We start from the raw sequence: 27797 nt of genomic DNA, 5'->3' as shown, positions 1-27797 counted from the left end.
CTGCCCCATTACAGATGGTTGGGGATACTGTACCAAATGAAAAAAAAAATCCCATTTAATGCCAGATAAGAGCATACATCAAAGTAGAAATATAATTAATAATAACTGTTAATATTATTGAATAGTAATTGTTTTATCTTTCAGAAATATGTGCTTAAGATTTATTCAGGGAAAATATTTAATGGTACTATGTACATATAAATGGTGTGTGACTTTCAGAAAAAAAGTGTCCCCTTTTTTAAACTTCACCCTGTTCCGTCTTTCTTCCAGATCTTCCTCTAGACTTTAAGTTCCAGAGATTCTCTTCAGATAAGCCCGTCACGACAGGTTATTACCCCAGACCTCCAGACTCACTGCTGAAATGGGAAGAGAACTTGTCCTGAACCTACACGCCTGTCAGCATAGACCAGGAGATTGTTCCACCGTCACATTCTCAATCTTCACCACAGAGCTAGACCATCCATTCATCCAATCAGTGATAAAGCTGTGTGAATATAACACCCAGAGCACTGTCTGTGTGTCTTCTCACCCCTTCCTGAATCAGTCTACACAGTATGAAGTTGTGTCGGTTTAGATGCTGAATATCCGTACGTTGATTGTTGGATGTAGAAGGAAGTCACAATGTATTGTGTCTCATCCAGCTTTGTGCATTCACTACCATTAAACTTCTTTTAATGGTGTACAGAAGAAAAAAAGAAGAAGAAAAAAAACATAGCTTTCCCATGGCCATGAGCTGTGTGTGGTTTTTTGTTTGGTTCTGTTCTGTTCCATTTTATTATTGAAGGGAATGTTACCTCAGAGGATTTGTTCCTGCAGCTGATGTATATTTCTGCAGGAAAGCAAGCACAAATTATATTGAATATTCATGTAATCAAGAAACAGCCATGAGTTCTTTTGTGATTGGTTGATGTTTTGAGAGTGTTGTAAACTGCAAGTTCTGTAATTGGTTCAGATCTGGGCCAGTTTACTGTATTCTGCAAAAGTTTCTGTGACAGTTGAGAAAATGAACATCATAGTTCCAAACCTCAGAAGAGTATTAAAGGAATAGTTTACCCCAAACTAAACAAAAAGTTTATTATTTAATCACCATCATGTTGTTCCAAACCATTGTGATGTTGTTGGAACCCAAAGTCATTGCTGAAGAATCTTCACACAGCTCTTTCCATACAAAGACAGTTCATAGTGACCACATATTTAAAGCTCAATATAAAAAGCACAGAAAATCTAGTCCATATGTCTCATGGGCTTCAGATGCCTCAAGAAGAACATTTCAGTTGTTATTCACTGATCATTTTTTCCCTTCACTGAACCATTGAATTTAGTTCATTGGTTTAGTGAGCTAAACTCAAGAACCAGTTCAGTGATTTTTTTTTTTTTTTTTTTTTTTTGAGGTGGGTATGTTCAAGGAACTAGTTGATCCAGTGAATCAGACGGATTTGTTCAACTCACAGACTCCAGTTACAACAGTTCTTGAGGTAACAGCTCACTGAAGGGAAAGTTAACCAATGAATACTGACTTGCGTTTTGATCTGTTCTTTACACTAATCTATCAGAAGTCTTGAAATATAGCTAGCAAGTTCTATGTAGATTTTGGATTTTTCAAGAATATCTAATTATTTTGTTCCAAGGAAGAAAGAAAGTCGTACAAGTTTGGAACAAGGTGAGTAAAGATAGTGGTGAACTATTCCTTGTAATTGCCTTTGTTTCAGGTCTTCATTGTTACTGAATGAAGAGGGGTGAAAATTTTTTCTGTGTATGTAATGTTATCGTAACATTGTGTAAAAAATATTGTGCTGTTGGGTGATAGTCAGTGTAAACAGTCAATTTCTGTCATGCGCAGAACCAATGTTGAATGGTGCCAAGCTTTATCCACCCATTTAGTGATTTTATGTGTCTGGGCAAATCTCTCACCTAAAACCTGTTATTTGTTTCATGTGTGTGCTGGCCCTGAGCTTTAATAATGATTTGTTTAATGCAATGTAAGTGATGTTGGTGGTTTGCTTGTTTTTATATATATATATATATATATATATATATATATATATATATATATAATATGAGTGCTCTGATGAGGTTTCTACAGTGGTCAGCTGTAATGGAGTTTACATAAAAATGGTACAGTTTTAAAACACGCTGCATGTCAAAAGTTTAACAGAGATTCCCAAAACTGAGTTGAATGACACTAGGCAGCTTTGTCATGGGTACAGAAGCGTGGAAATCCTCATCATAAGCATGACCTACTTTTCTCAAATTAAAAAAAAAAAAAAAAATGTCTCTTCTGCTGTATGTTGTGAGTAGTGTCTGTTTATTGAGTGCAGGGAAAGTGTCCATATGTGCAGATAAAATAAAAAAAGAAAGATGTTACAGTATTTAAGAGATTTTGTATGTTGCCCTCCTGAATGCCATTGCATAATTTATACAATATCTCATTCTACAGCATTTTAAATGCTTTAATCTATTTAGAGGAGATGGATAAACTGGATTGTGGATGGTATCAATTGACAATCAACAAGATTGTGGGTTTAAATTTACAAAAATATATAAAAGGAACAGTCTTATGTCCTGTGGTTATACCTTTATTTATTTATTTATTTTACCTACACTAGTTCATTTTAAATGGTCATGTGACAAATATAATTTAAATACAACTATATTTATATATTTATTACAAAATACAATTATTCGCAAAGTTGTATAAATACTTTGTAATATAAGGGCGTGGATATAGTGCATTATACAGGCTGCAATGAAAGTTACCGAAAAGAGTGAGAAAAGATCCACGGGGGGAAATGAATACATCTCCCCTCCTTCTCCTCCAAACCGCACCTCCTCCAGCAGATGTGACGTTAGGTTGGTGACTTTCTACTGCGCAGCTGATCGCGGTTCTCCGCATCTATTGACGACAAACAGTTTGAGGCCAACGGATGCTTTTCATCAGGCATGAGACCCAAGACTTCGGCGTTTTTTGGGAAGGTTAAGATAACGCAAGTGGATCTGAGAGGTAACGGAACTCATAATGACTTTCATTACGACTTGATAGAAGTTTTGATGCGTTGTGCTTTAAAGAGCGTTTTGGAATCCTGATTCTGAGAATCCACCAGTGAACCCACACGCGAAGTCAGAAAAAGTTAAATATATTTGTTTTCCTTGTTATTAGTAGACTAATATACTATATATACATTTGTTAAATGTGCTTTATTTAAATCTAGTTTAGTTTTTAAGCGCCCTAATGTTTTCATAGAGCTTCAGTTTAGGATTATTGTGCGATCAGTCAGTGACTTGCAGTCATTGGAAATTTCATTCTTTTTTATGAAAAAAAATGACTGGAAGTTATAATTCACAATATACAAAACAATATAGATTTTCTATTATCTGTAGAACATAATTAGATATCTCTATATCTGATAGCATGTGGTTTTTTTCTACATTGTAGATTTAGAAGACCATTAAAATGTACATAATGTTTCTCTTTAAGAGTCGAACTGGATTGAAACAAGACTGTTCTCTACATCTTTGAATGTGTGTGTGTGCTGAGATCTTTAACACAGCTTATGCAAGCATTAGTTGTTTGACCATGTGTTTAGCAGGAATGCAGAGGTTGAGGGGTCAAGGGCCACTGCTGTGACTTGCCCTATGCGGTTTCACCTTTCGTAAGGAATTATCTAGAATCCATGAGCATAGTGCTAACTGAAAGGAAATGATGCATTCAAGATGCCACAGAAGTTGCGATTAGATCACTGATATATTGAGCAACAGGATGGCAGGATAATATTTTGAGTGAAGGGTGATTTTGTCTGGAGTGTGTCTCTGTGTGTGTGTGTGTGTGTGTGTGTGTTTTAAGACAAGGGTAATAGATACCGGCTGCGCTGGACACATGTCTAGACACCCCATAAAACTGGACCAGCTAATTTTCCATTTGACCAACGGCATGTTAGTCAGTCTGGAGGAGGAGCAGAGAGCTCACATTCCGGCTGTTGAAAAGATGCAGTTGTGGTTTGCTGAATATTAGTGAGTTCTCAGTGTTCTCAGGCACAACAGGCTTAAAGCAGCTAATCAAAACAAATAAATTCTCTGGGACTAAATGGCTGTCGGTTGAAGGTCCTGCTTACCACTCCGTTTCATGAACGTTAATTTACTTTCCCCTTTCCCAGCTGGTATGCCAAGCCAGCTATAAGTAAGCCATTCGTAGGTTGACTTCCTCAAAAGTGTAAACACTGTGGCTTTGTTTGTCCAAGCCAAGGAGATCTGTGATTCTTGGAGAAAGCTATTGGTTTGCATTCCCATACATCTGCTAGGCTATTGGCAATTGCTAGGCTAACGAATGACCCCGTCTGATATTTTTTTTCTTCTTCTTCTGCCAATAACTTACATTATAAAAAGCATGCAAGACTAATTAATCTGGAACTACAAGAAAATGGCATCATGTTAAACATTAGAATGTGCACAGTCCTAAGTTCCCTTGACAAAAAGCCAATAGGATTTTTCCATTGGCTTTTGGATTATTGCAGAAAATAAGCTCTGTGGCCAACAAAAGTTTATGAATCTTACACGTTGTGTTCAACAAAATGATCTTCACACATGAACACAACATTTATTAATTCTGAAGCTGAAATACAATCACCAGAAAGCTAAAGTTAGGCTATAATGAACTAGACCACGATTGCATGACTTCAACATCACCACCACTAACCTTTCGACAAATCTTTTAGTCTTTATTTAAAATCTACAAGTTGAAAAGTTTTAGTTAGAATGGTTTGCAAGAGCACAAGAATAAATAGCTGTAAAAAGTGAACTAGTGTGATAAGTTTACCTGTTCTGTGTGATGGTGTTTAATGTCCCAGACAACCTCTGTAGTCCAGTTTACTTGTTAGCAAGCACCTGCTAACTCGTTTCCAGGTTTTAGGACTCGATCCTGCAGGACTCTAAGGAGAAAGATGGAGAAGATTCTTAGAACTAGATGGTGCAGCCATAGATATGTATATGTAGATGCCACATTTGACCGCTCCAGGTACGTTGGCGTGCCCGCCATCTTGGAACGGTCAATGTGTTGTCACTCACAGTAAGAATCAATGATGCCACAACATTGCACAGCTTCTGGTTGTGAAGCCGCAGAGATTTAACTTTGGTATGGTAACTTTTTAATGTCGTGTTAGCTAACGCCTTCATCTTATTGTATTGGGTTAGTTTAGCAAAATCATCTGCTGAAGTCTTTTGCAGATATAGATAATCGTAATGTGTCTAACAACGGTTGCAGACGCACTGTCAACTCGCCTTTGGGTGTTCACTGACCGGCTTTGACTGTTCCAATATTGTGGATGACTGGCGTATTGCAGTCCATAGAAACAGCCACTAATGAGGTATATATATAGCAGGGCTTGGACCATACTTGTACCATGATAACCAGCCAATCCTCGAGCCCTTCATTTGAGCATTTCAACCAAACCAACATCATTGATTCAATTTGATGGTGTGAGTTTTGTCTGACCAATGCATGGCAGGTTGTGGAGGAGTGTTCTGCAAAGCGGTTCAGGAACAGCAGTAGTTTACATTTGCTCAGACTCTATTCAAACACTACTCAATTATCATACAGACATGTTGACCTTTAAAGTTTTGACTAATTGTGTTTTTGAATGCTGAATGTAGGGAGCTTTCAGGCATGAGGGGTTTCTTTGAGCTTGTTGAAAAAAACAGTATAGTGAACTTTCGTCTCTGTTTCAAAAAAGTGCACAAACCCAGAGAGATCAGCCCTACAGCTGGGTCTAATTACTGCAGGCATTCAGACTCTGTAGTGTAACGCAGGGAAAATAACGTCTCTCTCTTTCTGTCTCCTCAGCTGAGAGGGAGCAAAGGGATGTGGTCTCTCACTCTCTGATGCCAGAATGAGAACTTACACCCGTGGTGCACCAACAGTGTTCTTTATAAGTGCACTGTGGATTCTGGCATCCCTAGCACTGGCTGAAGTGGACCCCAGCGGAGGCATTCCGTTCCTTGGAGGGAACTACGAGGGAACTCACCCCATGCTGTACTTCGGCCGGGCAGAGGTTGAGGAGCTGCAGCGGGCAGCAGTGGGGACGCACAAGGCTTTGGCCCGACAGATCCGGGAGGCTGGGGAGGCCATACTGGAGCGACCAGAGGATTATCTGCCCCCTTGGAATCCTGCCGAGTTTAGTGCCCGCTGGAACGAAGTCTATGGGAACAACTTAGGTCTGCTTTCTATGTTCTCCCTGCTGTACCCACACCGCGCCGGTGCGCTGGATGTAGCCAAGGAATACATGGAGCGTATGGCTGTGCAGCCCAATTGGTAAAATAATGTGTGTCTGAGCTTGTGTGTTTGGTGTTTCTTAAGGCCCCGATATACTGCCGAATTTTTTCACTTAGGGGTAAAAAGAAGAAATTCCTGAGCAGCGGAATACTGTTAGCAAACATCCCAACGCCACCTACAGGGCTGAGAGTGGCATTTAGATGAATATGTAAATATGTCCTGCATGCTTTCCTCTCAATAACAAAATAAACACTTAATAAAAAAGCAGTTAAGAAAAGCATTGATTATAGCAATGTTTGCATCAGCTCTACAGTTTGGCACTCCAGTCAAGTCAAGACACATCAAGTTTATTTATGTAGCACTTTATACAGTGGATTGCTTTAAAGCAAGTAGGCTTGAATCCTGTTCGGAGCTGTGCAAGTAGGACCGGTTACATTAGTGCCGTGAGTCGTGACACGGATGGGTGTGGGGCTTGGGGGGGTTAGTGTAACAGAGGCCAGCTAGTAGCTATGCAGATAAACCTCATTGCCCCAGCCTCAAGAGGTTCACTAGTGATTGACGCTAGCGACTGCGGTCTTTATCATTCTCGTTATAGCATGCTCACTTTCCATGTCAGTTGACGTTGGTTCAAATCCCATTTAGAGCGAGTATGACCAGTTACACCTGCAAGGTGCTTTGATATAAATTAATCTCGTAATTTAGCTAAAACATTCATTAGACCTTTTTAGTAAAGGCTGAGTAGTAATATGATCCTAAGCAACAACTGATGGGTTTTTTTGAGGTATTTATTAACAGTTTTGTGAGCCTTGTCCCTTCATCGGCATTCGCAACACAACCTAGAACATGCGAGGTTCACACACACTTCACTTTGCTGGATGTTTCTGAATCTTACACTGTAAAAAATATTGTTGCTATTAGCTATCACAACTTAAATTTTAGCATTAGAATTCCCCTAGATTTAACCTGGAAAACTCAAATATTCAAGTTGTCAGTAAAAAGAAAGAAAGAAAGAAAGAAAGAAAGAAAGAAAGAAAGAAAGAAAAGTTGTAAATCCAAGTATGGTAATGAATGGGTCAAGTTAGTGCACACACATTAGGAGTAGTGAACACAAACACACCACAAACCGTGGACACACACACCCGGAGCAGTGGGTAGCCATTTTTGCTGTGGCACCAGGGGGGCAATTGGGGGTTCAAACCCCGCAACCTTTGGGTTACCAGTCTGACTCTCTAACCATTAGGGCACAACTGCCTAGTTAAGTTGTCAGATAAGACTTACTTTTTTAAGTTGAAACATTTTTTTTTAAAGTGTAAAAGCCACAAAACACCAACTTTGATTTTACCGGGTCTTTATTATTATTATTATTATTATTATTATTATTATTATTATTGTTGTTGTTAATAAGCATAAACTTAATAAGCATATTGAATTTCTTAGAACTTAAGACAAAAGGTTCCAGACATTTATGTTCTTAGAAAACCAGATAAAAAACAGGGTGCATATACACAAAGTTGTTATTATCTTTATTTTATTGTTGATGAATCCTGATTATTCTAAATGAGAGAGTGTATGTCAGTCAATTAATAAAATACACACCAAACCTCTCCTATATTCCCATTTGTCACTTTCTACACATGCATCCTTACAAGATTTATACATTTGGCAGATGCTTGCGACTTGCATTGCACTCCTACATTTTTCCTTATGCTCTATAAAGATGCACTCTTTCCTAAAGAGCATGTGTGGCAAGATCTTCAAGTAAAGCCAATTGTGCTATTCTTAAAACCAGATGAAACACAATAAACACCTTTTATATTGGCCTACACTTGGTTGTATGATTTTTTTTTGTTCAGAAACTATCCCACATCCAGCTGTAGCACAAATCATGTTTATCGCTCTGCAATAGGTATGACATATTGTAGAGTCGCTTAGGGCCACAGTTTCTTTTATAAGCATAAACCTTTATTATTATTGTTGTTGTACGTGTCAGTTTAACACATGCCAAGTTTCTAAGGCCATAAGGATTCTCTTTTCTAAAACATGGTTTGAGTTTACATGTAGAAAAAAAGCTTATTATGTGAATTTCTTGATGAATCAGGATTGCTGCGTGAAAACATTTGCGCACAGGTTTTCACTGTGTTCCTGTCACTTTATCTTTAATCTTGATCATTTTGATAATACTTGCTTCTTTTTCAACCACATTCCTTCCTGTACAACATCTCTAAAATATTGACACAGCCAAACCTGCCTCTGACACTACTACCACTACTACCACAAAAGCCTCGAATGCAGTGAGTGACAGTTAGACCTGTCTCTGATGCGTCTAAACTTGTATCTGATGCTTCTTATGCTCTTGCATTGCCTCTGATATCGCTTGCTTTGTGTCACTGCTTTATTAAGATCAGTCTTTTCCTATATGTTGGCCAAAAAATAACTGCAGATTTTGACCTGGACTTATATGCAGGGGAAAAATAACTAAATAGGACAGTTCTAAAGTTTGATGCTAAAAGTCAAATTAAAATACAGGGCTTCAGAGCTTTATGTAAAGAAGCTAAGAGAAACTTTCCATCAAGAGTAAACTTAGTTTTTAGTTGTTGAAGCCCTTGTAATAATCCTCTGAAAGCTTAGACATGTAGACGAGCTTAATTATTTCTTTCCCCACAATATCTAGTTTCATTGTATTCAATAATCCAAAAAAAAAAAAAAAAAAAAAAAAACCTTATAGATTTAACTTTTTTGCTGAACTATGAATCATACTGACCCAGATTCCACTGTCATCATTTGATTCCAACACATTCATTCTTATTTGGAAAGTGTGTGGCCACCTTGCATAACAGGAATTGCATAATGGCTCTAACTAGGTTAGGATAAATCTCCAGCTATCTTAAATAATTTAGCTAAGACAAAGTCTTAACACTTGTGAATATTTATGACATTTATTCTTAATTATAAGTTAACTCCAGTCCTTGGGCATATGACTATCTTGAGTCACAGAAACAAGTGAGTCATTGAATCATTCATTCGTTCGATTTGTTCAAAAACATTACAGTCTTTATGTCTATAATGTAGGATGATTCTGTGGAATGATTCACTCTTGAACAGAGCTCCCATAGAGGCTACTGAAGCAGAGTCATGTTCCTTCATTCAGGGAACCAGGGTTATATGCACAACCCAGAAATGTAAAGTTCTCTGTTGCTTTCATATTTGGAGTTATATTTGATATTTGAGTAGAAATTTGGGTTTATTCATATGTGTGCACATAGTATGTGTTTGTGAGTCCAAATATTCAAAGTGCAAGTTTTTCCTCACCTACTCCAGTGTGTTCTCAGAGTGAGTGCTGATGTTTCTGTTTAAGTTGCTGTGGATGGTTGGTTGGGGTTAACTGCTGCGGTTCTGCACTCTCATTTACACTGCCGCCAGCATGTAGTGGCCAACCAGGACCAGCCTAACACAAACCTCCAACTTCTGGAACTCATAACGTTGTCGTTATTATTACGCACACTCCAGATTGTAGGTATACAGTAGCTGTAGCACTGATTCAGATCTACAGCATCCACTGCTCTTTCATAGCTGTCAAAGTGGAAATCTGTTACATTTTTGCTACTAGCAGACACTTTCTTTCCAAAGTAACTTAAAAATAGTTCTCAAATTGCATTACTGTAAACACATGAAACTTGCAGGCCATGCAAGTTTGTAACAAATTCCAATTGAAATGCAGTTCACTTGTCTCCTAAATGCTCCTAAATGGATGAAGTAATGTACTGTAGTGTGGACATTTGTTTATCTACTGTTTATTAATCTAAATCAGCTCTTTTTTAAATCATTAGTGCCTATTAATAGTTATTGCAACAGTATCAAATATATTACAGTGATATTTGCATTCTAAGCCGAATTTCATGTATGTTGTCATGTTTGGTAAAATGTCAAATATATTTCATATGTTAATACATTTAAATACTTAATCATCTTACAATTTGTTCTATTTTTATTAAATTATTTGTCTGTTTTGTAATTTAATTCATTTTATTTTGTCCACTTTATTTGACAAAAACTTAAATTCTAAATTCATTTAACAGTCAACCAGAGAGTTTCTATACAGCCAGAAATGACAGAGCTTCTGATAAAAGTTTAAATAATCTTTTTTGGTCAGTTCACATAACAAAAAATTAGTAGTTTCTATTAATGTTAAAATTCATACTGTCAATACAAATCTGTTTAGTTAGCATAATTGAGCAGTTTTCCTCTCTAAAATTGCTGTCCTTTTAAGCTCTCTAAGGAAACAGAAACATTTTTCTGGCTAAGCAAATACTGTTTCTCTGGTTGCTAGGAGATGTTGTGTGAAAATATGTGTTTCAGAGTTTTAAAGACAGCTGTTTTGTTTCAGGATGGTGAAAGATGCACCGTGGGATGAGGTTCCAATAGCTCACTCTCTGGTTGGCTTCGCTACGGCATATGACTTCCTATATGAGTACCTTAGTAAAGTTCAGCAGGAGCGTTTCCTGCAGGTGATTGGGAACGCTTCACGCTACATGTATGAGAAATCGTACCACCGTGGCTGGGGATTTCAGTACCTCCACAACCACCAACCCACCAATTGTGTTGCTCTTTTGACTGGCAGTCTTGTGGTCATGAACCAAGGTGAGTCTAACATTTCTTTAGTGGTGTATGTCCAGACAGTGTGAATTAATTTGCATGGGTTTATGTGTGACATTCTATCAAATTGCAAATCCTACAAAAATAGTAACAAATTTTGCTCAAGTCATGTTGTAAACTGGATTTTATTTAGGCTGGTCCAGTTATTGCACATGCAAGTTCTAAAGTAAACAACCTCTATGAAAAAAGTGATTGGCTTTTTTACCTGAAAGATAGGACTTCTATTACTACAACTGCTAAACTGAGCATTACGATTTCTTCTATTAATTTTTCTGTGAATGGTCTGTTCTATCTCGTTTATATTTTCTCTGGCTCTATGGACAGCATCTGTGACATGGGCTGTGTCGAAAGCTTAAAAATGCTGCCTTTGGAGGATGCATTCCAGTCAAGGCATGTCCAAATCTAATGTTAGCTTCACTTCCTGTCTCCTGAGATACATTCATCTGATTGATTTTTGTAGGCAGCATACAGTAGATGTATCCTTCGCTGGCTTTGATATTCCACAATCGTTTGCGTTCCATTCCGTAACAGTTGAGCTAAAAAACAAAGATGGCGTATAAAAATTGCAGTTGGTGGTCAGTTTGTGTAAATGTACATTTTTTTTTGACCAACGTTTTCCACTTTTGCTGTCATTTCTTGCAAGAAATTAGTATTGTAGTAATTAAATATTCACCAAAGCTTCCTCTCGTTCGTTGTAGATCATTAAACCGTTACGCTGGTACAAGTCAGCTGCATAAGCTTTTGGACACAGCCATTGGTGTTTAAAGTAATGAACTTGGAATTTGAGTTCTATGGGGAAATGCAAGTCTGAAATGGAAGTCGCGAACAACTTTACTAGAGTATTGTAACTTGTTTCTGAGTGAATCGCCTATTGAACAAAAAAAATAAATAAATAAAAAAAAAAAGACAGGACTTGATTTTATCCATTGGTAGTGGATTGACAATTCTATTTTGTAATTTTGTAAAATTACAAAATAGAATTGTCTTTACTTTACATCAAAAAAGAAACCAATGTTCATTTAACAAGGAAGACAATGTAACATGTAACAATGTAATGTTCTATTTATCAAAACCAAGTCAATCTCATCAAGTTAGTGTTTTAAGCATTTATTGCTCATGCTCATGCCGTTCCAGACCCGTAAGACCTTCGTTAATCTTTAGAACGCAAATTGAGATATTTTTGTTTAAATCCGATGGCTCCGTGAGGCCTACATGGGGAGCAATGACATTTTCTCTCTCAAGATCCATAAAGGTACTAAAAACATTTAAATCAGTTCATGTGAGTACAGTGGTTCAGTATTAATATTATAAAGCGACGAGAATATTTTTGGTGCACCAAAAAAAAACAAAATAACGAATTATTTAGTGATGGCCGATTTCAAAACACTGCTTCAGGAAGCTTCGGAGCATTATGAATCAGCGTGTCGAATCCGCAGTTCGGAGCACCAGAGTGACGTGATTTCAGCAGTTTGGCGGTTTGACACGCGATCCGAATCATGATTCGACAACGCTGATTAATTACGCTCCAAATCTTCCTGTAATGAAGGGTCGACAGAGTGGGGATCCATTTGCAGCTTTTATTAAGATGATCACCAAGGCAGACAGGGACAAGGGCAGAGATATAAACAGGGACAGGCAATGGTCGAGGCAGGCGGCAGACAAACAGAGTCGGGTCACAGGCAAAGATCAGGGCAGGCGGCGAGCAAACACAGTCCAGTAAACGGGCACAGATCAGGGCAGGCGGTAGAGAATCACAGTGAATAAACAGTCCAACGGCAACAGAGATACAGTCCACAAGAAAACGCTCAGTAGTGATAACCGGGGCAAATCAAGACTTCACAATGAGTGTGTGTGTGTGTGTGTGTGACTTAAATAGTGTGAATGTGATGAGGTGCAGGTGTGTGCGCAATCAGTCCCAGGAATGAGGGCCTATGGGAAACGTAGTCCGAATGTAAACCAGTCAATACTCAGGTGACGGCTCCCTCCGGTGGTGCGGAGGAGGAGGCGCGGGAGCCACATTCGTGACACTTCCTGAAGCAGTGTTTTGAAATCGGCCATCACTAAATAAGTCGTTATTTTGGCCCACCAAAAATATTCTCGTCGCTTTATAATATTATTATTGAACCACTGTACTGACATGAACTGATTTAAATATGTTTTTAATACCTTTATGGATCTTGAGAAAGGAAATGTCATTGCTCCCTATGTGGGCCTCACGGAGCCATCGGATTTAAACAAAAATATCTTAATTTGTGTTCCGAAGATCAACAAAGGTCTTATGGGTGTAAAACAGCACGAGGGTGAGTAATTAATGACAGAATTTTCATTTTTGGGTGAACTAACTCTTTAAGAAACACGAGTGACTTGCGCTCTTTTTAATGTCATAATTTGTAATATTTGTGTACATATAAAAATATGTAATATGGATTATTTTCTCATCCTATTTTTTTGAGGAGGCACTGCCTCCCTTGCCTCCTCGGAGGAAACGCCCATGGTGTGTGTGTGTGTGTGTGTATATATATATATATATATATATATATATATATATATATATATATATATATATATATATACAGTTGCAAGAAAAAGTATGTGAACCACTTGCAGAATCTGTGAAAATGTTAATAATTTTAACAAAATACAAAATGCATGTTATTTTTTATTTAATATTGTCCTGAGTAAGATATTTTACATAAAAGATGTTTACATATAATCCACAAAACAAAAAAAATAGCTGAATTTATTAAAATAAATATTAATTCATAAGTATGTGAATCATTGATTCTTAATACTGTGTGTGGTTACCTGGATGATCTACGACTGTTTTTTTGTTTTGTGATGGTTGTTCATGAGTCCCTTGTTTGTCCTGAGCAGTTAAACTGAGCTCTGTTCTTCAGAAAAAATCTCCAGGTCCTGCAGATTCTTCAGTTTTCCAGCATTTTTTGCATATTTGAACCCTTTATAGCAGTGACTGAATGATTTTGAGATCTTTTCACACTGAGGACAACTGAGGGACTCAAACACAACTTTTAAAAAAGGTTCAAACATTCACTGATGCTCCTGCCTTTACATGCACATGAACTTTAATGACATCCCATTCTTAATCCGTAGGCTTTAATATGGTGTTGGCCCACCCTTTGCAGCTATAACAGCCTCAACTCTTCTGGGAAGGCTTTTCACAAGGTTTAGGAGTGTGTTTATGGGAATTTTTGACCATTCTTCCAGAAGCACATTTGTGAGGTCAGGCACTGATGTTGGCGAGAAGGCCTGGCTCGCAGTCTCCGCTCTAATTCATCCCAAAGGTGTTCTATCGGGTTGAGGTCAGAACTCTGTGCAGGCCAGTCAAGTTCCTCCACACCAAACTCGCTCATCCATGTCTTTATGGACCTTGCTTTGTGCACTGGTGCGCAGTCATGTTGGAACAGGAAGGGGCCATTCCCAAACTGTTCCCACAAAGTTGGGAGCATGAAATTGTCCAAAATGTCTTGGTATGCTGAAGCATTAAGAGTTCATTTCACTGGAACTAAGGGGCCAAGCCTAACCCCTGAAAAACAACCCCACACCATAATCCCCCCTGCACCAAACTTTACACTTGGCACAATGCAGTCAGGCAAGTACCGTTCTCGTGGCAACCACCAAACCCAGACTCATCCATCGGATTGCCAGACAGAAAAGTGTTATTCGTCACTTTAGAGAACACGTCTCCACTGCTCTGGAGTCCAGTGGTGGCATGCTTTACAAAACTGCATCTGACGCTTTGCATTGCACTTGATGATGTAAGGCTTGGATGCAGCTGCTCGGCCATGGAAACGCATTCCATGAAGCTCTCTACGCACTGTTCCTGAGCTAATCTGAAGGCCACATGAAGTTTGGAGGTCTGTAGCTATTGACTCTGCAGAAAGTTGGCGACTTGCGCTGACCCCGCTCTGTGATTTTACGTGGCCTACCACTTTGTGGCTGAGTTGCTGTTGTTCCCAATTGCTTCCACTTTGTTATGATACCACTAACAGTTGACCGTGGAATATTTAGTAGTGAGGAAATTTCACAAATGGACTTACACAGGTGGCAACCTATCACAGTATCACGCTTGAGAGCGACCCATTCTTTCACAAATGTTTGTAGAAGCAGTCTGCATGCCTAGGTGCTTGATTTTATACATCTGTGGCCATGGAAGTGATTGGAACACCTGAATTCAATGATTTTATATATATATATATATATATATATATATACACACAATATATATATATATATATATAATATATATATATATATATATATATATATATATATAAATATATATAAACATTTGATGTGTTAGAAGCAGGAGAAATGGGCAAGCGTAAGGATTTGAGTGAGCTTGACAAGGGCCAAATTGTGATGGCTAGACGACTGGGTTAGAGCATCTCCAAAACTGCAGCTCTTGTGGAGTGTTCCCGGTCTGCAGTGGTCAGAATCTATCAAAAGTGGTCCAAGGAAGGAACAGTGGTGAACCGGCGTCAGGGTCATGGGTGGCCAAGATTCACTGATGCACGTGGGGAGCGAAGGCTGACCCTGTGGCTGGCCCAACAGATGAGCTACTCTAGTTCAAATTGCTCAAGAATTTAATGCTGGTTCTGATAGAAAGGTGTCAGAATACACAGTGCATCGCAGTTTGTTGCGTATGGGGCTGCATAGCCGCAGACCAGTCAGGGTGCCCATGCTGACCCCTGTCCAGCGCCAAAAGTGCAAACAGTGGGCACGTGAGCATCAGAACTGGACCACGGAGCAATGGAAGAAGGTGGCCTGGTCTGATGAATCACATTTTCTTTTACATCACGCGGATGGCTGGGTGTGTGTACGCCGCTTACCTAGGGAACACATGGCACCAGGAAGCACTATGGGAAGAAGGCAAGCCGGCGGAGGCAGTGTGATGCTTTGGGCAATGTTGTGCTGGGAAACCTTAGGTCCTGCCATCCATGTGGGTCTTACTTTGACACGTACCACCTACCTAAGCATTGTTGCAGACCATGTGTATTCCCTGGTGGCTGTGGCCTCTTTCAGCAGGATAATGTGCCCTTCCAAAAAGCAAAAATGGTTTAGGAATGGTTTGAGGACCACAACAACGAGTGTGAGGTTTTGATTTGGCCTCCAAATTCCCCACATCTCAATCCAATCGAGCATCTGTGGGATGTGCTGAACAAACGAGTCCGATCCATGGAGGCCCCACCTCACAACTTACAGGGCTTAAAGGATCTGCTGCTAGCATCTTGGTGCCAGATACCACAGAGCACCTTAAGGGGTCTAGTGGGGTCCATGCATCGATGGGTCAGGGCTGTTTTGGCAGCAAAAGGGGGACCAACACAATATTAGGAAGGTGGTCATAATGTTATGCCTGATCAGTGTGTATATAAAGGATAACTAGGAGACTATGATAGAATCACTAACCAACCTTTTCTGTGCACAGTTCTAATAAAATTAAAAACTCATGACATGGTTGTAAAACAATTTTCATGTCACACACAAGGATCCTTGGAAAGGGAAACAGAAATATCTGTAAAGGACATATGGAGTAGACTCCACCCACAGGAATTCAGTTGGTGTAACACACAACCAGAAGTTCACAACAACTTAAAAGCTCAAATAACACATTTTAAATTTAACAAAAATATGAATGTCTTGCCCCATAGTTGCATCACAGTAAGCCTGTTTGATTTATAAACTCACGGCAAGTCAAAATTATGTTCTGTAATAATTGACAACATGCCTCAGATGCTGTTCATAGACCTTTAATTGAACCCGGAAAATTCCTGTAACAGCACTTCTTAAATTAGAATGTTTCATTTTAATACCAAGTGAAGGTGAAATTCTCAGTTTGTTTCAGAACTGTTCTCTGAATCTGTGGACTGTCTGTTACTCCCAAGTATACTGACATATGGTTTTTGGAGAAAGTTCAGTTTTCTGCCACACACACACATTTTGAAGAAGGAAGGGTCTGCCCCCTCGCTCAGCATTCCTGCCTGGAATTTAAGGCTGCTCAGGGTCATTCTGCTGAGCTGAACTTAAGCCTTCGTAATTATTTCTCCAGTGAAGCAGTTCACCACATGACTCCAGTATTTCAGAACAGATATTTTCCCCTCACTCTCTTACTCTTTTGTGTTTCTCTCTGTCTTTATTCCTCCCCTGCAGCTATTCATAACATAATCTGTAGTTTTTGGCCCTGAAAGTATGTCCTGCCGTTCTTTTGCCTTTTTGAAACAGCTTCTCTCATATCTGTCCAAATATCTGGAGGTTCTTTTTGCCCCGCACTTCCCAGCATTCCCAGCCTAAGCTGCTCAATTTCATAGCAGAAGATTCTGTATAAAATAACATCATTGATACAGAGTAAATGATGTGGGTTTGTGGAGATCAGTCTGGATGAAGGAACACCGTCTTAAAGGGTTAGTTCACCCCAAAATTAAAATTCTTTAAGCATTCACCCTCATGTTGTTCTAAACCTATTAGACTTCCTTTTGTCCATTGAAAGTCCATGCAACTAAAAATTTGACGCATCAGAAAGTACAAATAGACATCAAAAGTATGGATTACTTTTACAAATGTCTTTTTGTACCTTTTATGCATCAAAGAAAAAAAATTAGTTGCATGGGCTTTCCGTGGATGGACAAAAATTATGAAAGAATATTAAAAAATATCTTCATTTGTGTTCCAAAGGTGAATGGAGGTCTTATCAGTTTGGAATGACATGACAGTGAGTAAATGACAACAGAATTTATTTTAGGGTGAAATATACCTTTAAACTAAACTGTGCATACAGAGCTCCTTGTAATCCCAACTAGCCTTTTCAATTCTACATTCTGCCTGTCGGAACAGTCATGAATTTGGTGGGTTTTATTATTATTATTATTATTATTATTATTATTTGCCATTTAAACTTCACTTGGATCATTTTGATGACTGCCTGGTTTTGCAGTTTCACACTTTTGAACATCAAAACATGGTACGTCTGAAAACGGCCCATATCACACCCTTTTGGTCTCACTTCATTTCATCTCTAGCAATTCATATAAAATACAAGGCTATGACTTTGGCCATAAGGGCTACCACTAGAACAGCACTCCCCTACCTCACCACACTACTAAGCATCTGTTTTCTACCACTGTCTGGTGGTTCCATCACAACAAGGTATGAAGTCTCTTTCCAGAACGCTCTTTCACGAATGAGCTTCCAACCTTCACCTGATCTACTGAGACCATTAAAGCTTTCAAGAAGACACCTTTGAGATTACTTTTGAGAATGAGAAGACTTGAGCTTGAGTTTTCATTAAATGGGTAATATGAAGGAGATGGAAGAGACCTTTGTGAAAAAGGAGTGTGCTTAATTGTTTGTACACTTGTTGTGAACTTCAAATCTTAAAAGTATATTTTTAAAAAAAACTGCATTTGCAAATAGTATAGTATTGATAAAAATAAAAGGCCACTACAGTGTACTAAAAGAGAGTACACTTTCATGACTGTTTCTTAACACACTCTAGGAAACTTTTAAAAAGTGCACTTTGTAATAATGTCAAATTAAAAGTTTTAAAGTACATTTTAAACATTTATTTTATTTTTATTTTTTTCATGCTTCAAGTACACTTATTTTGATGCTGACTAACATACTAGAGCACATGTAAGTACTTGATTTTAATTTTACAGTACTGTAGTGCTTTGTTCGATATTACATTTAAGTTAAAGTGGGTTAGAATTTAGAAACACTTGTTATTAGTGACGTCGGTGGCCGTTAATGGAACTGCAGCCAGCTTATTGCTCGTGCTCGCACTCATGCAGACGTAACGCACAAGAGACTGAAAGTGATTCAAGCCCCCAATATACTCACGGCAAAGTTCTTTTTCGTTCTTTGCTTAGATGTAAAAATAAGTTGCAAATACCTTTGTACTTGTAAATACCACACTGCTGATAGTGACATTTAGATAAAAATATATATATATATATATATATATATATATATATATATATATATATATAAATAAATATGTGCTGCACATTTTCTTCTCAATAACAAAAACAACAAAAATGACAGAGGTGAGAAAACAGCAGTTAAGAAAGCATCTGATCATAGTGAAGTGGATATGTTTGCACAAGCTCTGAAATGAGGTAATTAAAATGTACAGTGTTATGATAGTTTGATTATAAAGTATATCTGAGACTATAGACTATATAGATCTGGCTATGTGAGAATAAGTTTTGAATTAATCCCTTATTTTGCATGACACATTGACATTATAGTACAGAATGGCTCTTTCGGCATTATCCTGAACATTGTATAAGCATTCGTTTCATGTGTCATTGAATGGAATGATGATCTCTGGAGCGCACGTAAACATCACATCCTTTTGATTTTGCCAGCAAAAAGTACATATAGTCCTTCACATATAAATCAGTCCACAGGCTTTCATAGACAACCTAGGAAGTCAGGGAAGGTCTCAGTTTTTAAGTTTCGGTACAATCTGTTCACACATTGTTTACACAATCTGTTCACCAGTTCATATATCAATTTAAATAGAAATGACAATAAAAAGTATATTTTACTTTACCATAAATGCTTGTCAGTATATTCAGCAGTGCACTTTAACCATATATCAAAGACAATAGAATTATGAAATTACATATAAAGATGTGCTTAAGTTCTACTTGTATTTAATTGAAATCTAAATTATAAATAAAATATAAAATATATGTTTGTTAAAGCGTATTTCATTTTCATAAGGGAAGGAAACGTCAATAATACTTGGAATCACTCAATATCCAGCCTATGACATATATGTAGTTTTGAATAGACCAGGGGTTCTCAACTCTGGCTACTTTCCTGCAAAGTTTTGTTCCATCGCTAATGAAACACACCTGAACAAGCTAATCAAGGCTTTCAGGATTACCAGTAAGTTATAGGCAGGTGAGTTTGATCAAGGTTGGAGCTAAACGTAAAAAGTGAAACTTGAGGGCCAGAATTGAGAACCCCTGGTGTAGACCATGATAAATATGGTTACAGGACTTTGAAAAGGTGGCTTATTACAGAAATATTTTATCCAAAAATGAAAATTCTGTCCTAAACCTGGACATAGAAGATCAAGTCAAGTGCATTGTGCTGTGTGGCACAGCTGTGTACAGCTGTGGTTGTATACTGCATATTTTGTCAAATGTGCTCAGTACATAAACAGCAAAAATAGCATGAGTAGTGTGGTGGTATGACTCTCCAAACATACCCGTTTTCAACCATGCCTTGATTGAGCTAAAAATTGGAGAACTAATATTGGAATATTAGAGCATACTATGTACTTCATTGTAAAATGTAATAGAAAAAGACTATTTGTAGTAGAAAAAGACATTCAAAGTCATTCATGGCAAAGACTGTTAATTTATAAAATGTTAAAAGCAAACGCAACTGAAGAAGTCATTTAAAAAAAAAAAAAAAATTCAAGGCCTTTGTAGTATGGTCAGTGTTTTTTTACTGTGAATGTTTGCTTGATATGGTACAGTCAAATAGTACATAATTTGTGCTTTGATAACTCTAGCTTGTGTGCTGCTGGGTTTCTGCAGTCTTCTGAATCCACAGAGTAGGGTGATATCATGTTTGTGTAAATGTTGTTGTTAACTGAGGTTAATTCCTGTTTGATTGTAAATCTCTCTCTCTCTCTCTCTCTCTCTCTCTCTCTCTCTCTCTCTCTCTCTCTCTCTCTCTCTCTCTCTCTCTCTCTCTCTCTCTCTCTCTCTCTCTCTCTCTCTCTCTCTCTCTCTCTCTCTCTCTCTGTGTGTGTGTGTAAGAATAACTTGGATAGTTGTTTGTGGGTGGACCTAGTGTGTTCCAGGAAATCTGTGGTGTAGCAGTATTACTCAATAAAATGATGAGTTGTGGTCTAAATATTTATGTGGTTCTTCTCATATTCACCCAGGCATGCAGGCAGAGGAGCTGGGGGTAATTTGAAACATTTTCCTAAAATTAAGCCTTGCTGAGCACTTGAAAGGTGCTAAGAGTTTAGATCAACTTAGTACAGGAAGGTTTAGTGAGGTTTGCAAAGAGTCTTAGTGTCTTTTTGTCTTCTGCTTTTCAGAGTTATAATTATAACTGTACAATTTGTCATTTATACCATCAAACACAACTCGATGAGGTTAAAGTGATGTGGTTTCTGAATGATCTCTCTATGCTAAAATGAGTTGGCTATAACAGCTAAGAGCTGCTTTTTGCTGACACAAGCCCATTTACATGCACATAAGAAAACAACTTTTTCCAGGGTTATTGCAGAAAGCAGCACTCTGTAAACATGAGCACTATTTTCCTTAATGCCATTTAAGGAATTAAATTGTCTAGTCCTGTTTTGACTGATGTTGTTTTCATTGTTGTTATATGGATAAACAAATATATTATGGGTGTTTTCGGGTCCGTTTTATGGTTTATTACCTCAGGTAAGTCTCAGGAAAACATACTAATTGTAATGCTGAAGTTCAAGATCAAGAAAAATATTTGCGTTCCATTACAACATGTGCTGTATATTCAAACTTTAAAAGGAAAATCACTGTAAAATGTCTTAACTTTTAAAGACAGAAGCCTTTTTTTTTCTGAAGGTGCTTAACTTTCAGATAATACTGATCGTCAACCTCAAGAGGTAAATATATATATATATATATAATATATATATATATAATTTTATAAGATTTGTATTTTTTCAGCCATGTTACTAATTTTGAACTTGGATCACTTGAGACGCAGTTGCGCTATATAACAGCGTTGCCCCAACACTATTACTAACATATTTAGATACATTTTATAACCTGTTTTTAACAAATAAACTAAGATTAATACATTAGACAAAATGTATAAAACAATAATAAAATATTAAAATATGCCAGAATGTTTAGGAAGTAAAGGGTTGTAAAACTATGTTCACAAAAACATGAATTTGTGAAAACAGTGACGTGTATTATGTGTTCAGTCAATACTATTTCTTTACAAAGTGACATCGCCAACTACTGGCCTGGCATGCATAATGCAGCTTTTTTTTCCCCCCCGTTTTTGCTGATCTGTGTGACAACGTTGACGCCTGTACACAAAAAAATGTAAAGGAAAAACTTTTTTTGTACTTTTTAGTACATCGTTGACGTTTAAACACCCTAAGTGGTAGCCCATTTACAGTACTATTAGTGCACCATATTCATGGAAACAGCTTTCTCATCACAACAAATTATTCTCTTTGTAATATTTACTATGTTCTTACTATGTTTCAGGATATCTTCAGGAAGCATACCTCTGGACAAAACAGGCTCTTGCCATTATGGAAAAGTCCATGGTGCTTCTCCAAGATGTGACTGATGGTTCTCTGTACGAGGGTGTGGCCTATGGAACTTATACCACTCGTTCACTCTTTCAATACATGTATTTGGTACAGAGGCACTTTGACATCGGCCACTTCAGTCATCCCTGGCTGCACAAACACTTTGCATTTCTCTACAGGACATTGTTGCCTGGTAAGGCTTTGGTCTGTCTGGTTCTGTGATAGTATATTACAAGCACAACATTTAAAAGGTCATATTGTAAAAGTTTTATTTTATTTGGTTATCATTTTTCACCCTCTCTCTGACCCATAGAATTATATGGGATGTTTTTTTTGCTGCTGTTCTACTTTCCAATAACAAATACAGTTTAAAAATTCTTTTTGAAAAATAAGTAACAATGCTTACTTTATGTGGGCTGCGGGTTTGCTGTTGGGTCCAGTTTATTTTGCCACATCTTTCAATAACAGCCTCTTTGTAAAGCCTGTGTTGCATTTTGACAAATTCACAGCTTTGTTTCAATAAAGCCATCTTCAGTTTTAAAAGTTACAGTATGTTTCTGTAGTACGTTTTAAAAATTTGTCAGGATATGACCCCCTTTAAATATTTTAGTAGCTAACAATTGTGGTAATAAACAAAGTGCTTTGCCATGCCAGTCAAAGCAATAAACTCCTTTTACACATGATTTGCTTGCTCTCACCTTAAAACCATGAACCGGTAACCTGGCCAAAACCAAACCAAAGCTCAGACCATGAACTGTAACTGCAACAATAGGTCTTTGTGCACATCAAAGAACTAATAGCCGTCAAGCTGTTTGTGTGTGTCTACAGACAAGTCAGGTTTGGACAATTTGCAACCTCCTGCCAAAAGCCATTTTATTGTAGCGGAAAACCAAAACCTTAAGCAAAACATTAGGAGACGGAGAAGGTTAGCAGTCACAATACACCCTCTCAGTTGTTCCGTTCTGCGAATCCACACAGATGCAGTACTGTCAGGACTATATGGCCTCTTCTTAGTTGTTTTTGTGTTTATTTCAATGTACCAAGGGTTTTGGTTTTCTCTGGAAACTAAAACAAACTGGTGAAAATACTAACATCTAACTCTCATTAGTGCTTACTGCTGTCGTTCTTTTACACACAAGTGATTCATTCTGGCTAAATATTTTCTAGTGGTTGCTAGATTTAATATCCCTTTTCACAGTAAACTGCTTTAATCTTCACCCAAACTCGTTAATTAAAAAATGTTTACTTCTGCAGCAGTCAAAGAGCCTTCTACTTATTGTGCAGTGTGTAGTGATCAGTATGAACAAATACTTGTGATTTTGGTTGACCTTCAGGATTTAAATGCTTCAATATATTATTTTCTGCTCCTGCAGGTTTTCAGAGAACCGTTGCAATCGCAGATTCCAACTATAACTGGTTCTATGGGCCAGAAAGTCAGTTGGTCTTTTTGGATCGGTACGTCATGCGAAATGGCAGCGGGAATTGGCTGGCTGAGGTAATCAGACAGAATCGTGTTCTGGAGGGACCAGGACAGGCAGGGAAGGGTCAGCGTTGGTGCACACTGCACACTGAGTTCCTCTGGTAAGACTTCATGTGTTCCTGAGCAGGGAACTTATTTGCAAACATTTCGCTATATTTTACTTTTGAATGCTGTATATTAAATCCTCAAAGAGGATTAAAGCTTTAATATTGATGATATTATTTTACGCTGTTAAATAGGTTTGTAGGAAGCCATTAATTATGAAACTCATGATGTTTCTGCATATTTATTCATTTTGATGTTTTAAAATGTCAAACATTAATGTTGCAAAATTCCACAGATGTTATATTTACGTTAAGTACTTTCTTTAGAAGCCTTCTTAGCCATAATAATTTTAGTTACATTACACTATCATATTACTGTAGTAACTATAATTTATGCAAAATATATTTAAAAAAAAAAAAAAAATATATATATATATATATATCTCAAAATATTAGTTATGGTTTTAATGACAAAAAGTATTCAAAATGTATCATTTAACAGTCTGCAAAGGGGTTTTCAAATACTCCATATAGTGTCAAAAAACTTAACAAACAGTTTATAAGTTTATATTTATTTAGTTTTTTTTTTTTTTTCTCACAAAATTTTGTAATTTTCTGTCACTACTAGCTATGTTTACATAGACAATTTTGTTTGAATCAGAATGAAATCATTAGGAGACAACGATCACATGAAGCTTTGTGCCTTGCTGTTTGTTTATCAAGCAGTAAAATTGCCCCTTCCCAAGCTGGGACGATATTGTCCCACAGAATTTAAAAGGCCATGAGTCAAATTAGAATTTTAGATTGACTTGAAAGTCATTTATTGTACTATATTGAACAACAACAGCTCGTTTCGCGCGTCATATGTAATTACACCATTTTTACATCATTGCATATGCGCAGACCTTTCCAGTTTCTGTTTTCAATTCGGTCTCATTTCAAAAATTTAAATCGATTTTGGCCAATTGATTCCGATTGACGTGGTTTCATGGGACTTTTTTATTCCGACTGTGCTACTAGTCCGATTAGAAACAGATTATTAGGGTCCATGTAAACGCATCTACTGTTTGGATGTAGCAGAAAACATCTGGGTCATGTTTACTTTTTCTTTTGTCAGGCATAAAATAATGTCGAACGTGAAAATCAGCTGAGAATTTAATAAATAGTTGTAACCTGGCTCAGAGGAAAATAGGAATCATGTCGTTGTGGCAGTTTTTCTTGTGATTGAGGGATAATAAGACTTTTTCACCTTTATAAATGGTTGTCTGAGACAAAAAAATGCTACAAATTGCACAGATAATAATCATAAAATATTTTGTGAGAAAGCATGATGTGCTAGAGCAAAACAGGCAGTATTTTTGGAATCAGCACCACAAAATTAGTAAGAAACAAATATTGGATTTTACTAGAACTTTGTGTATTATGGTTTCACTACAAAATTTCTATGTGCTTCTCTCACTGTATAGGTATGACGCCAGTCTGCAACCCACCCCACCTCCTGATTATGGTACATCCCATCTGCATTATTTCGAAGACTGGGGAGTGGTGACCTATGGAAGTGCCCTGCCTGCTGGGAGAAACCACACATTTCTGTCCTTTAAGTCGGGGAAGCTTGGTGGACGTGCTATTTTCGACATTGTTCACCAAAACAAATACAAAGACTGGATCAAAGGGTGGCGAAACTTTAATGCGGGCCATGAGCACCCGGACCAGAACTCTTTTACATTTGCTCCAAATGGAGTCCCGTTTATCACAGAGGCATTGTACGGTCCCAAATACACCTCTCTCAACAATGCCGTCATGTTTGGTCCTGCTGTGTCTGAGAGCTGCTTTGCACCATGGGAAGGACAAGTTACTGAAGTTTGTAACTCAAAATGGCTTAAGTATAAGCACGGTCAAGCAGCAGACTGCCAAGGCCAGGTGGAGGCGGCTCTGGAGCAGCAGGGCATGGTGTTTATTCGCGGGGAGGGTCATGCAGCTTACAACCCTGAGCTGAAGATCAAGAATTTTCAGAGGAACTTACTTCTACTTCATCCTCAGCTGCTGTTGGTGGTGGACCACATTCAGCTGCATTTAGGCAGCACGACACACAGCATGAGCGCCTTCTTCCACAACACAGACCTGCCCTTCCAGAAAACCCAAGTCGATGGAGTTCATGGTGCTCTGATCAGACACGGAAATGAAATGTCCAAGATGTTCTGGTTGGACGATACGGGCGGCAGTGAAAAGGCAATAGTGGGATATAGGAGCTACCCCCGTGGATACCCCTATAATGGTTCAAACTACGTAAATGTGACTATGCCTCTGAGGCACCCCATCAGCAGAGTGGCATACATCTTCTTCGGATCTGGAGTGGATGTGCAGAGTTTCAGCGTGCATGGAGACTCAGAAAGACTAGACATCTATCTGGCCACCAAGGATCAGACCTATAACATCTATCTGCTCACAGATGAGGTTCCCAGCAAACCAATGGCCATGGTATTGGTGGACCAAAAGAAAGTGGTGTTTGAAAGGACAACAGGGGTAAATGAGCATCCCTTGGAGGAAGTAGAGGAATATGTTAATGTTGTGGAGGACAATCTTCAGCATGTCAAACCAGTCTTCCAACAGCTGGAAAGGCACATCCTTTCACGGGTTCTTAACACAGACAGTTTCCACAAAACTGCTGAGCGTCTCCTAAAGTCCTCAGACAAGAGGAGGACACCAGGGACTATTGAGAAGATGTTTTCCCTTTCTAAGAAGCAGGGGAAGGGGAAGGGAGGCAAGAAGGCAAGCCTTTCCGACAGCCTTCCAGACATCTTTGCTCAGATTGAGGCAAGTGAGAAGAAGGAGAGGCAGCGGACAATGAAGCGAGTCTATGAGGAGCTTCCAGAGGAAGCAGACGGTGACTCAAGGGCATTCATCGATTACAGTGATTTACGCAAGGGCAGAAAAGTGGGATTTGTAAAGGGGCGGAAATTCAAAGAAGTACGCATGGGGGCTACGGCAGAGAGTGATGATGTGTTTAGCACCACCTCATACATTCGCCTTTTCCTCATTTTAAATATAGCCACTTTCTTTGTCCTGCTGGCCGTGCTGTTGACACGCTTCCAGAGGGCGCAGAGTTTGCACATGCAACGATGCCTCTACTGTGTCCTCCTCATAGACAGCTTCATCCTGCTCTGTCTATACTCCTCCTGCTCTCAAACACAGTGCTGACATCTATTCTGTGGGACATTCAGCCTGGCGCAATACACCAGCCTTTCGCACAAGTGTTGACGCCAATACTTTGGAGGAATATCCCTATTTGCAGCAGCAGTGCATCTAAATGAGGCATCATCAGTATGGTACATGGCTCCTTCTCATAGGCACAGTCACATCATCAGTATGAGATAGAAGTGAGAAGTATGTCTGCTCCACCATGCAGTGCTGCTGCAGTTCATTTAGCACAACTCTCAATACTGAGCCAGTATTAGCAAACAGATGTTGCGAAGTTTGCCATCCCACCTCAAATCAAAAGCTTTTGTGGAGCTTTAAAATAGTTTACAGGAACTTTGTCTTGAAGTATGGAGCCCTGCACATTAAAATAAAGGGGGTATTTGGATATCGTGAATTGGTTCCAATGACTTAATTCATTTCCTCACTTTAGTTAAATTGTGGCCACATTGTTATAGTTCATTCTGTTGCTTTAGTTAAATCATGCCCAGTATTTACCAAAACTGAGGGAATTAATTAGTACAACATTGCCACAATTTAACTAAAATGAGGAAATAAATTAGTTCAACTGAAACAAGGGAACAAATTAACAAAACATGGCCACAAATCAGTAATTCATGGAAACGAATTCTTAATTTGTGGCCAGGATATTTGTTTTATCTTTTGCATGTCATGTGCGGGGCTCAATATTGAAGTGGGACTCTCCATGGCTACCCACTATTATTCAAATTCGCTTCAAGCTATGCACATTTGGGAACAACATGGACAATCATAATATGTGTAAAATGTATATATGTTAAAGCAAAGTATATTTTTGGGTGTTGTTTTATACTCTTCCTAATTAAAAGGCAACTACAGAAA

The 27797-nt window shown here is 38.2% G+C and overlaps 2 protein-coding genes across 3 annotated transcripts in view; both read left to right on the top strand.

Moving 5' to 3' along the window:
- The window catches only part of nt5dc1 (5'-nucleotidase domain containing 1), a 65903-nt gene extending 63534 nt beyond the window's left edge, over nt 1-2369 (top strand). Inside the window, exon 12 of the mRNA XM_051875364.1 lies at nt 271-2369. Coding sequence (XP_051731324.1) covers nt 271-383 — 113 coding nt within the window. The 3' untranslated portion in view covers nt 384-2369. The remainder of the gene's footprint in view (nt 1-270) is intronic.
- Nucleotides 2370-2820: 451 nt separating this feature from the next.
- Nucleotides 2821-27797, top strand: dse (dermatan sulfate epimerase). 2 transcript variants are annotated; one of them, XM_051875308.1, is made up of 6 exons: nt 2822-3001; nt 5834-6301; nt 10647-10900; nt 22171-22410; nt 23591-23798; nt 25208-27797. In XM_051875308.1, exons 2-6 carry the CDS (start codon nt 5880-5882, stop codon nt 26937-26939), a joined length of 2856 nt encoding a protein of 951 aa, XP_051731268.1. In that variant the 5' UTR covers nt 2822-3001; nt 5834-5879; the 3' UTR covers nt 26940-27797. The 2 variants fall into 2 exon arrangements, with proteins under 2 accessions (XP_051731269.1, XP_051731268.1); XM_051875309.1 differs by lacking the exon at nt 5834-6301 and having other exon boundaries at nt 2821-3001.

Source organism: Ctenopharyngodon idella, chromosome 20, assembly GCF_019924925.1.
Source record: "Ctenopharyngodon idella isolate HZGC_01 chromosome 20, HZGC01, whole genome shotgun sequence".
NCBI lineage: Eukaryota > Metazoa > Chordata > Actinopteri > Cypriniformes > Xenocyprididae > Ctenopharyngodon > Ctenopharyngodon idella.
The sequence above is the reverse complement of the archived record's forward strand: the minus strand, read 5'-3'. Positions and strand labels throughout refer to the sequence as shown.

What these genes read in the sequence shown, in the direction of transcription:
- dse (XM_051875308.1), top strand. Translation starts at nt 5,880, where the DNA reads ATGAGAACTTACACCCGTGGTGCACCAACAGTGTTCTTTATAAGTGCA. An exon ending in ATGGCTGTGCAGCCCAATTG is followed by an intron (nt 6,302 to 10,646) that starts GTAAAATAATGT and finishes GTTTTGTTTCAG; the next exon opens with GATGGTGAAAGATGCACCGT. An exon ending in TCTTGTGGTCATGAACCAAG is followed by an intron (nt 10,901 to 22,170) that starts GTGAGTCTAACA and finishes ACTATGTTTCAG; the next exon opens with GATATCTTCAGGAAGCATAC.